The sequence below is a fragment of the Pituophis catenifer genome, unplaced genomic scaffold (genome assembly GCF_029215685.1).
Source record: "Pituophis catenifer annectens isolate HBS135680 unplaced genomic scaffold, rPitCat1.0.hap2 SCAF_1, whole genome shotgun sequence".
In the NCBI taxonomy this organism is placed as follows: domain Eukaryota; kingdom Metazoa; phylum Chordata; class Lepidosauria; order Squamata; family Colubridae; genus Pituophis; species Pituophis catenifer.
Window position 1 is genome coordinate 82477149 of NW_027256881.1, and position 12504 is coordinate 82489652.

The 12504-nt window shown below is 37.5% G+C and overlaps 1 protein-coding gene across 1 annotated transcript; it reads left to right on the top strand.

Moving 5' to 3' along the window:
* The first annotated feature begins 1867 nt into the window (after positions 1-1867).
* NUP43 (nucleoporin 43) lies at positions 1868-10410 on the top strand. Its single transcript, XM_070951949.1, has 8 exons — positions 1868-1987; positions 3785-3907; positions 4145-4222; positions 5336-5504; positions 6420-6555; positions 7211-7362; positions 9157-9279; positions 10196-10410. The coding sequence occupies exons 1-8, from the start codon at positions 1868-1870 to the stop codon at positions 10408-10410; spliced, it is 1116 nt and encodes a 371-aa protein (XP_070808050.1).
* Positions 10411-12504: the final 2094 nt, after the last annotated feature.

Sequence of the window (12504 nt, forward strand, 5' to 3'; positions counted from 1 at the left end):
TACAGTACAAGTTCCTCTGCCTTGGGTAATAAGCATAATAATTAGTAAGATTTATGTCTATATAAATAGTCATAAAACCTAATTATATGAATTAAATGCAATCTTATTCAAGGATACAAATTATTGGCAATTTTTTAAATTAAATGTAATACAGGTAGTCCTCAACTGACAACAGTTCATTTAGTGACAGTTCAAAGTTACAATGGCACCAAAAAAGGACTTTTGACTGTTTTTCACACTTATGACCATTGCAGCATCCCCATGGTCATATGATTTACATTTGGATGCTTGGCAACTGACACACATTTATGACGGTTGCAGTCCTGGAGTCATGTGATCCCCTTTTGCGGCCTTCTGACAAGCAAAGTCAATGGAGAAAGCAGATTCACTTAACAACCATGTTACTAATTTAACAACTGCAGTGATTCACTTAACAAATGTGGCAAGAAAAATTGTAAAATGGGGCAAAACCAGTGGTGGGATTCAAATAATTTAACAACCGGTTCTTTGCCCTAATGATTTCTTCCAACAACCAGTTCACCAAACTGCTCAGAAAGTTAACAACCGGTTCTCCCCAAGGGGTGCGAACTGGCTGAATCCCACCACTGGGCAAAACTCACTTAACAAATTTCTCACATAGCAACATTTGTGGCTCAATTGTGGTCATACGTTGAGGACTACCTGCATTTGTCTTCAGTGTTACCTCATGCTGCTGTAGCATTAAATTTCATATATAACAAGCTTCTTTCAGAATTGTGCAATTGTAATATACAGGTAACTGTCTACCTTTGGAAGTTTCTCTTTAGTTAAACTCAGCTCCTATAATTTCATTGATATGTCATTGTAATTTTCTTAGCAGTAGTATGGAAATTGTCATTGTTGCTTTGGGAGAATTTTTAACATTTTCCTATTAAATATACAGTAGTGAGATTCCCCAGTGGGTTCCTCTCCAGTTATTAGCCAGGTTCAACCCTCCTCATCTTTTTTGAGATCAGACAAAAGACAGCCAGGTGTACATCCCTACAAACTGAAAGCTAAATGGGAAAAACAGAAGAGTTTCAAAAATAATGTGATATAGTTTTTGAATATGTTCATTATTTCTCCAGGAACTGGACTCAAGGGAGATTATATCTTTTAAAAGGGAAAACAAAACACTGAAATAGTTTAATCAGCAAAAACATGTCTGCTTGATTCAGCAACAAGTATTATTAAATTCAGTGAAGCTCCTGTTGTCTTCTAGCCTCCTTCAAGCCGATTCGCTTAAGATCTGCACCACTCTATTGAGACTTCAATTCCCCAAATTCTCATCCAGGCATTTAAATCTGTTGTTTAGGAATTCTGGGCGCTGTAGTCTCCATTCTGCCAGGTTGGAAAATGCATTGCATGGATACTACTCCTGAATGTATTTACTGTAGGCTCCAATCATGCAATGCAGAGCTGTGCATATTGTATATAGATGTAAAACCATGTGCAATTCAGTAAGGCTTACTCCTTAATACATTAGTTCAGGATTTATAGTTTAATGACGTCGGTTTTTTCATATATCTTTTCAATTTGCTCGTGCAAAGCGACGTTGTGAGCTATAGTGCAGAATGTCATTCATACCAATCGCGTTGAGACAAATATTGAATCAATTCGATACTTTCGGAAAGCAGAAGCCTGGATAGTCAAGGGAAGACGCATCCTATTCGCGACACCATCGGAATTCTCATTCCTACAGAGATGGCTGTTCTTTAGGCGCAGGTACAGCGATTTTTGTCCTCCCTCGGAAGCCGTCTCCCGTGACGTTTGCGAGCCAATCAAGAGTGCGGGTTTGAAAGCCTGCGGCGTGATCTTGCTGCGCGGGAGCGAGTGTCTCTCTCCGAATATGGAGGACGTAGTGGGCAAGTATGTATCCCAGAAAATCAGTAAGACCCGCTGGCGGCCCGTATCGGCCACTGCCTTGCAGCCTCCCGAGATTTTCGCCACCGGCTCGTGGGATAATGAGGTAATTCGGACGCCTGAGTGACCGGCGACCCTCCTTTCTCAGGTCTTTCGACTTTCCTCCCTAACCATTTTTTCGACTTTTTCCCCCCAGTCGCCTTCTGTGCCCTCCCAACTGTCATGCTCGCGAAAACTTGGTGCGCTTGCTGTGGAGTCTTCCTGAACCACGGCCGTGACTTCCCCCTAGTTGTTGAGAGTTTAATCCTAAAGCTAATCCCTATTAGTTTGTGCACTACTGTTTTTGTCGTCGGTGAATCGACCCCTTTGTTTTACCCCTTTTAGTGAAGCACCGCGTGGCTAAGAATTAAGAATGCTTAGCAATTTTAAGCTTAAATGCTATTGCGTTCTTTTTAAATTTTGCCTCAGGGTTCAAAAATTGTCAACTGAACTAAATTACTCCTACTTTACTGAAATTTAAATAGTGGCAGACAGGGTGGATTTGATTTAAATCATGATTTAAATTGTGATTTAAATCAACTCGATTTAAATCACTAGTAAAAAGGCTTGATTTAAATCAACTCGATTTAAATCATAATTTTTAAAGAGCAACTCTGCTCTCTGCTACTCCTTTGACCCACTGTTGACTCACCGATAGTCCCAGTGTTGCAGAATATACAGCCTCATGCTACATAACTAAGCTCTATTTCATGCTGAATAAACTAAATTATTTATGTATCTTAAATAGAAAACTACCTTACGATTGATTTTTACCCCAAAAGTTTTTTATTAAAATAAATTCAATAAAAATCAAAAAAATCCGATTTAAATCAAAAAAATCTGTTTTTTTAAAAAAAATCGTTGATTTTTATCCACCCTGGTGGCAGATATACTGGAGATAACGGAACTATGTATTAATGCAAATTTATTTATTTATTTATTTATTGGTTCGATTTATATGCCGCCCTTCTCCAGAGACTCAGGGCGGCTTACAATGTGTTAAGCAATAGCCTTCATACTTTTGTATATACCTGCTTAGTAGGGCTTTTGCCCCCCCCAAAGAGGTGTTCTTTTTTATACAAAGTCAGCTTATTGCCCCCACAATCCGGGTCCTCATTTTACCTACCTCGGAAGAATGGAAGGCTGAGTCAACCTTGAGCCTGGTGAGATTTGAACTCGCAGTAATTGCAGGCAGCTGGTGCTACTTCATTCATTCATTAATTAATATCTGCTTTTGTTTTGGAAATGTAGCATTAAAACAACTTTTTTCAGAGCTACATATATGACTTCTGAAAATGTTTATAGAGTATCTTAATTGATAACCTGACATAACAAAACATTTCAGTAATTATGTATTTAGATATACAATAAAAGATATAGTACTTTGTATACATCATTATTTTAGATACTTTTCTAGATTATTTGAAAATGAGAAAATAGCAGGGCCACTGTAGAATAATAGTTAAAGCATTGGACTAAGAGTAGGGAGCTGCTATCTGTCTTGTCTGATAAAATATATTCTACATCTGACATTTCTTCAATAACATCTTTTGGACAAAATCTATACATAGAAGCATATGTCATTAGTGATCTTGTTGATATTGTAGCTACTATTTTCTGATAGTACCTACAGCCACAGAAACTCACTTGGTGGCTTTGGCATTGTCCTCCTTTCAACCCAACTTACTTCCCTGGATTGTCGTTATGAGTAAAATAGAAAATAGGAAGAAAAATGGGATGCTTTGAGCTCCTGTACAAAAGGTATATAAATCTAATAAATTACAAAATAATAATTTGTTAAATGATGAATACATTTTGTTTCATTAACATTGTACAAGAATATATATTTCTTATAATTTTACAGGAAAATAAGATTTCCATTTGGTCTGTTGGAGATTTTGCAGGCTTGGTCCCAAACGGTGAATATCATGGAGAACCACATTTGCTTTGTGATATCCAACATAGTGGTGATGTTATGGATATGCAGGTAAAAATTGTTTAAATACTTTTTAAGACATGCATTATCTTTGCTTTAGAAGCTTCAAGATATTATGTTGTATTAAGTATGTTCCACACTTATGAAAGTAGGTTTCCAAATTCTTTTTTGCCATTATAATTAATATATACACACACATAAAAATACAAACATGTATTACCATGCTAAATGTCTTTTCACTAAAGATGAAATCATTTATTGTATTAACATGTTAGATTTCCCCCCTAGTTTTTGGATCAGGAGAGAATTGTTGCTGCTTCATCTACTGGGAGTGTGGCCATTTTCCGGCATCATCAAAATAATCAGGTAAATGGTATTTGTTTTCATTATCAGATAAATGGCACAAAGACTACCTATGCAAGCAAACTTGAATTTAAACTAGATAAGCACTATCTGAATTGTGAAACCTAGATCTTTCCTCCTTGGTCTCTTTGGCAAAATACTTTGTTCAAAAAATATTAAGGAATCCTGTCTTTCACAGCTTTATTTTGTACATTCATTATTTATTTTGCAATTCATTAGTTCATCTAAAACCTTATGGAAGCAAAGCTGAATTTCTGTCTAGAAAAATTGGGTAGTCTGGTATTATTATTTTGTACACTGCCATGGAGCTATTTTTTTCTAAAATAAAGTTTTCCTGTCTTTGAAATTTGCTGTATAAAGGATTTATTTAAATCTGTAGCCAAGTTGTTCTGAATCCTTAAAGAATAACACAGACATATAAAATTTCTAATAGGGCAATCTTAATATAACTCTAAAAGAGCAAGGGTGAATATAAACTGTTTTACAGTTGATCCCACTGTAAATAAAAGGCTTTGTCAGCAAAGGTAAGACTCTTGAGTTGACTACATAGACAAATTTTCTACCACTGATAGAAAGTGAATTACAGTTAATTGTTTTACAGTATTTTGTGTGTGTGCTTTGGGTTTTTTTAGTTCCTTGTCTTGCCCACTGCTTTGGGATTTCAAAGTGCATTGCAGGTGTCTAGAATTGAATTGTACAACACTTATTAAGATTGTACTGATAGTAGGTTGCAAGATATTTTCACAATATAAATCTGAGTCTAAGTGAACAGTCTGAAATACTTAGTTATTAGAAAAAGGAAATTCTGGCTTTGTATAAGTTTATTGACCCAAGCAGAATAATTGAGAGCTACACAGTGAAAATCATTATTGTAGTTGTAATAATGCAATAAATCTCCCATATATATTATTTTTCATATAATATACAGATTGTATTTTTATGAATCTTATATTCTATAATTTCAAATATTGCATAATTTTATATTACCAGTAATTTGTATATAATACATTATTGTGCTTAAGTCTAGTCTGAAGTAGTACTTTGCTTGAAGCAACCTTGTAATTGAACTTTTTGTGCAATTAATGGGTAGTTTGATTCTTTTTTCTTATATTTTAGACTCTTTCCATAAATCAGAAATGGGAACAAGCACATTATTATGATCACTCCTGGGGAAGTACATCATGCACTGGGATCATTTGCAATAGCCCTGAAATTTTTAGTATTGGAGAAGATGGTAGGATAAACATGTTCACCACTGACCGTAAGGAAGCTGTACGTACTATAGGTAGGCAGATAAGTCTAATAATGAAGACGTAAATATATGCCAGCATATTGCTATAAGGTATCTGACAGGTTTTTGCAAATGGCTCAGAATAGAGAAAGTATCAGTTTGCTTACTTATCTTCCTCTTTTAGCAGGAATTCAATTTTCACTGTATAAATTTGGAAACCAGAGTTATTTTATTGGGATAACAATAATCATCGTATTTTAAAATACTAGGGGTCTTTACTAAATGGAATGATTTGTAGCACATTCCCAAGAAAATTAGATGACAACAGCTTCCATGAATAGAATTTCAACTGTGGAAACTACTTCCACCTAAATTTCAAATAATTCTGTACTGGTGCCCACCACATTCTAAATCCACTTAGTAGGGTGTCCTGTGCATAAGGGGAAGTATTTTCCTGTGGAAGGTAGCTTTCTATTTTTCAGTATTATATTCTCATTGGACAGACAATACTGTATCTCAAATCTTCATGCTAAAGAATACTGTATAGTTGCATTGACAAAGATTATATGAGAAGAATATACCAATACTTTAAAGTTTTGTGAATTGCCGTTATTGGCAATGTAAAGCTAATATTTCTAGTATGCAGAAATTTTGAAGGTAGCATTGTTTTCTCAACTGAGCAGTCACTGCAATATTGTGATTTATTGGAAAGAATGCTATGTAATGTACACTTTAAAATGTTTGCTCTTAGTTTAGGGCAATTGATTTCTACCTGAATCCTTTGTTGCATTAAAATTCACATGTAGAGTTGGTGCACAAGAAATGGAGATAGTGCTCAAATTTGAGACAATATGTGCAGTGCTGTACTTGCTAAGCAATTTCATTCTATAATATGGCCGTGTCACCAAATCTTGATAATTTTTTAAAGAGGCATTGTTAAATATGAGTGTTTCTTTTAATTTTTCATAGATAATGCTGATAGCAGTACACTCCAAGCAGTGACTCGACTTCGTACAACAGAGATTCTGACAGTCAATTCCATTGGTCAGCTAAAAATATGGGATTTCAGACAGCAAGGAAATGAACCTTCACAAATATTTTCATTGTAAGCATTTTGCTTTCATATAAAAAGCTCTGATGAAGCGAAATAGTTATACGATAGGGATGTGCAAAATGCCTGCACAGATAATATTAGGCAGTCTATTTAAACTGAAATATGTGTTTTGGATGTTTTGTTCTAGATGCAAATGAAATAAGATTGTTTTAATCTGGGTAACACCTATTTAGATGAGAGTGAGAAAAAGACAAGGATGTCAGATTTGGCTATGGAGAAGTGAAGGAGAGAAAGGAAAACGCTGGTAAGAGTTAGGCAGATCAGGCATATATTGCAAGCCTGTTCCTTGTTGTCACAATAAGGAAAAGGGATACAAATCACGCCAGTAGCAGCCCAGAAGACAAGAGCAGAGGAAAATATTGGGAAAATCTCACAGGCTGGAAATATACCAGATTGAAAGCTCTCAAGGGGGAGAGGTGGTACAGACCAACTTTGCCTGTTTAAAACTACTCTGGGGTCCTTCTGGATTTTACTTCAGCTAAAACTCAGAACAACCAAAAACTTCTGGTTTTATTTCTGCCAAAATGTGGCAGTCTGATACTTTTCAGCAGAAATTTGGAGGACATGACAGTTTGTATATATTTCCAGGGTTTTAAATAGTGTTTGACTACAACCTTTGTGATTTTTTAATGTTTTTTCTATGCAGGACAGGGGAAAGAGTACCACTACATTGTGTCGATAGGCATCCCAATCAACAACATATTGTTGCTACAGGTAGTCAAGATGGAATGTTGAGTATTTGGGATGTAAGACAAGGCAGCATGCCAGTTTCCTTACTAAATGCTCATCAATCAGAATGTAAGTGCCTAAACAAATAGGATCATAATTCTAATGTAGTAGTAACAACTAGGAGTACAATCTTTCATCACCAGTGCTTGAAAAAAATATCTTGTTTACCGTCCTTCTCACTACAAGGCAATTCTGGAGAAGCTTACATTAAAAGCACTAAAACTGTGTGTGTGTGCATACATACACGCTAAGAATAAAAAATTATGATTGATGGGAGTGAGCAGGATGCACAGCGGGTAGGTGGGATCTACTTTTGGTCCATTGGAGCCCCAGCCAACTGGCAGAGCCTGGTTTTCAGGCTCTTATGGATGGTTAAGAGGGTGAATATAGACTTGGGGCAAGATGTTCCAAAGAACTGGTGCCATAGCAAAGAAGGCTCTTATGGACTCTGCCAGCCAGAAATCCTTGACAGACAGGACCAATAGCATGCCTCCTCTGCTGACATGGATGGGGTGGATTTGTCACATTGGGATGAGATGATTTCTCCAGTAACTTGGTCCCATGCCATGCAGGGATTCAAAATTAACAATCCATACCTTGTATTGCACCTGGGAGGAAACTGGCAGTCAGTGTTGTTCACAAACAATGGTAACATGGGCCAGTCTAGGGGCCACAAAGATTGCTCATGCTGTTGCAGTTTACACAGGTTAAAGCTTCAGAATGCTCTTCAAGGGTACCCCGATGTGATTGCAGTAGTCCAAGAGTTAGACAATCAGGAGTTCAGTGACTGAGTGCAGGGACTCCTGATCCAGGAAAGTACACAACAAAGTTGTAGAAAGGCTGCAATTGCCATCTGCTCACAGGAGTCGTGAGTCCAGGAGAACCCCCAAGTGGCAAACAAGATCTATCTGGGGTATGACCGCATCCTGAACTAAAGATGTCAAAGTCCCAGATCTTGAATCTTCTTGCACCCAAAGCTATTCTGTCTTGCCAGGATTCAGCCATAGACTATTTTGTCCTTTTTACCATGGACCATGATATTGAAGACTGCTGAGGGGTTAAGGAGAGTAAGGATGATTGCACTACCCCCATCCCACTGTCGTTACTCTCTTCCCACCAGTGCTGTTTCTGTTGTTTCTTGAGCTTTTCCCAGAAAAGCTCAAGTGAATAGTGTATATACTAGGCAGAATCCACTGGATGAAAAAGTCAGAAAAAAAGACAAAGAATTGGGATTCAGATTTAATCCGATTATGGCTAGGTTCACAAATATGCTTTGATGGCTTATTTAGAATTTTAATTCCAAGGTGGTCAAAAATTGCTGATTTAGTTGGCATACTGACCTGAGTCTGGTTTGTTTAAACCCATTTAAATGTGGTTTATTTAACAATCTGTTAAGGACTACACCAAACAAATCAGTACCATATTTGGAAGTGATTGTTATTCTTAGTCTAAAGCAGGGATCCCCAACTCCCTGGCCACAGATCAGTACTGGTCAGTGGCTTGTTAGAAACTGGTTCATGCAAGCGGTGGGTGAGCAAGAATCTATGCAGAATCTAAGTTGTGTGTGAACCCCCACCCCCCATCTGTGGAAGCCAGTTTTTCTTCCAAAACAGATCCCTTGTATATACTGTAAGCATTAAACAATTTCAAGATGTCCTATGCTAACATAGAATATAGAAATATGCTAATATAATATAGAAATATGCTAATAGAATAACTTCTTGGATGTTTCATGTGTTGCTACTTCACCTTTCTGTACAAAATTACTTTTAAACATTTGCTACCATATTGTTGAAATGTAAATAACTTTTTAAAAATGTTCTACCTTTGCATATTATATTTTGCATGTATTTACTTTTACAGTATGGGAAGTACACTTTCATCCTTCCAATCCTGATCATTTGTTCACTTGTTCAGAAGATGGATCTCTTTGGCATTGGGATGCTTCCTCTGATGTGACTGAAAGAAAATCTTTTCTTCATACAAGTAAGATTTATCCAAACTTTTGATTAATGAAATAATTCTTTCATGCTGCTTGCAGACTAGCATAAAAATAGCAACTTTTCTGGGTCCATTGTTGGCCAGTAGTTAACTTAAACATCTCTTGTATTTCTAATGTAAAATGCTTTCATGTACTGTATAGTATTTTTCCATGCTGCCCACATTCACCACTACAGATTTTTGCAAGTGGAGAATAGAGGAAATGCACATAAATATTAGAATAATTGCTTTTAGATTAGCAACTAGTATGGCTGTGCATTTTGTGCACACAAATTGCAGAAATTCAGATTCAAAGGGCAAATGTACGGTAATTTGAAATTTGCATCTGTTGGGAACATCTTGTGTATCTTCCTGCAATTGTGCACCAATTGCGCAAACCAAGATGAGGCTGCTTGAAAATGCTATATACATACCCACTTGCTATATGCACACGCACATTTTGCAAGGAGCCCTGGCAATGCAGTAGTTAAATGTAGTATTGCAGGCAAATTCTGCCCACAGCCTGGAGTTCAATCCTGACAGGGCTCAAGGTTGACTCAGCCTTCCATCTTTTCAAGATGGGTAAAATGAGGACCCATATTGTTAGGAACACTAGGCTGACATTATAAACCACCCAGAGAGTGCTATAAAGCACTATGGTGTGGTATATAAATCTAAGCGCTATTGCTGTTTTAGCCTTCAATTCCAGATATCTACATAGTTTTAATAATAGCCTAACTTGAAAGGAAAAGACAGCGAACATGATTAAAATTATTCTAGAGCAGCAAAATGTAAACCTTTTTCACAAATAGCAAACCCAAGTTCTTTAACAATATGTATACTTTGATATTTGCCTTACATTTAAATAATTCTCATTTTTTTATCTGAAGATAACAAAAATTATTTCTGTGTTTTATTTTAGGCGGAAGAAATACCTCATTTCTACCTCATTCTACAGCTAATCAGTCCATAATTAGTGCATGGTTGAATAATGATCCTACTAAAGATCGCATTGAGATTACAAATTTAAGTTCAAATTCAACTTTATCGATAAACAGTTTAGATGTGTTAGGATCATTTCTTGTGTATGGAACTGACACAGAATCTATTTATGTTAAGAAGGACCTCTTTGTATAGCCTTATTTTTCCCAAAACAATGCTGTTCTGTAAATTTAGAATTCTTTTTCTAAAAACTGTAATCTATAACATTCTCTAGAATCATAGTTAAACTAGGATCAATTTGGAATACAACTGAATGTAATTCATGTTACAGCTCAAGCTTTTTAACAGTACATTTCTGTAGTTCTTCAACAGTACTATGTTTATATTAAAATATCCATTTATGCATTGTTTATTTTAATTAAATTACATTGTCTTTATTTTTAAAATATTATTTCAACTATTCTCCAATACAGATGAATTAATTGCAAGTTCTTTAGTACTCATACTAAGTATGGTATTGCCAAACTAGCTTGTAGAAGTATTTCCCTTGGGATTTTTTTGTGACGTTTAAGACTGCATTTTTATTTGAAATATTTGTCACTGATACTGGAAAAAATTGAAAAAAGCAAAAAACCCCCACCCCTTATTCAATTGTCATGGTTCTCTGTTGTTTTACTGTATACAGAATAGCCCTCCACTTACAATGGCAATTAGACTGGAATGGCTGTCACTAAGCGATGTAATTGTAAAGTATAACATGTGGCAGCATTGCGTACTGATGGTAGTCCTGGTTGTCATAACCCCAGGACTGTGTGGGTTAAATGGGAACAGGTGGGAAGTACGGTGGGTGCATTTGGGGTGTTGCAGGTAGGTGCTATGGAGCCTAGTGGACCAGCAGATCAGAGGTGGGTTTCAGCAGGTTCTGACCAATTCTAGAGAACCGGTAGTAAAAATTCTGACTGGCCCCACCCCATCTGTTCTCTGCCTCCCAAGTCCCAGCTGATGGGGAGGAAATGGGGATTTTACAGTATCCTTCCCCTGCCACGCCCACCAAGCCACGCCCACAGAACAGATAGTAAAAAGTTTTGAAACTCACCACTGCAGCAGATGCCACAGGTGGGCCAGGGGAGGGTTAACACTGGCTGCACACAGGTTGCTGCAGTCACACACAACGGAGGATTGCTTGCTACAGAATACAAGCTCATTGGGTCTTATACTCCATAATGGCTTTCTTATGAGAAAAAAGCAACAAGAATGGCTTACTGGGGTGACCTGAAAGCTTCCCTGCCAGCTTCCCCCATTGACTTTGCTTGTGGGAAACTGGCAGGTAAGATCATAAATGACAATTGTGTAACTATGGCTCACTGTAATATTCACAAGTCAGGCACCTCACGGGAATGCTGCAATAGTCAGAACTTGTATGCTCCATCAAAAGCTGCTTTCTGTGAGATGGGTCATATAAATTTGATGAATAAACTTTGCAAGAACCAGTTGTAAAACCATCCAGTTGCAAAAGCATCTTTTTCAGTGTCACCTTAATGTGGAATGGACAAGGATTACTTAAAATAACAGGCATACTTTAGGGAATAATGAAGAGTTTCCCTCTAAGGAGTGAAAGAGGTACTTAAAGAGGGGAAGGGGAAGATTCCTTACAAATATACTGCAGGAACACACAAAAAACGTGACCTGGATCTAAATTGTAATTTCCTTGTTGAAACCTTGGGGATAAATTAAAAGGACAAATATGCCCCAGGATTAAAAAAGGGAAGGTTGTTGGAGCTAGCCATGCTTGGCCCGCTGAACAGTAAATTTGGCTCATTTCAACGTAACAATCGGCCAACCTCTCCCATAAGCAACGTCCAATCTCCGGTCCTCTTCGCTTATTCCTCTGACGGGATACACGCCGGCAGTCCCATCTTTAAAAGAGCTACTTTACAACTCGGTGAAAAGCAACAAGAAAGGAAATAAGTTTCCCCTCGACGTATCTTTTTTTTGCTGCGCATTGTCCTGAGACGTGGTAGGTTTCATTAGCCAGAGTAGGAGATTAGGGACGCAGCACCGATGCGGGAGGACCGTAACACGCCGAGTTTATCGCATGGAGCCGAAGTACAATCCTAGCCTTTCTCCGCATTTGGCAAAGGTTTCTTAGAATTGCTATTCCCGGAGCCCTTTTCGGTCCGACGGTGCAGACGCGCCTCTCCCACGAAGCGCATCAAAGGGGGCAGAAAAGCCTGCAAGGCCGGCGTCCTCCAGAAGAGAGAGAGTGAAAGATCCCCTCGCCAAGCGCTG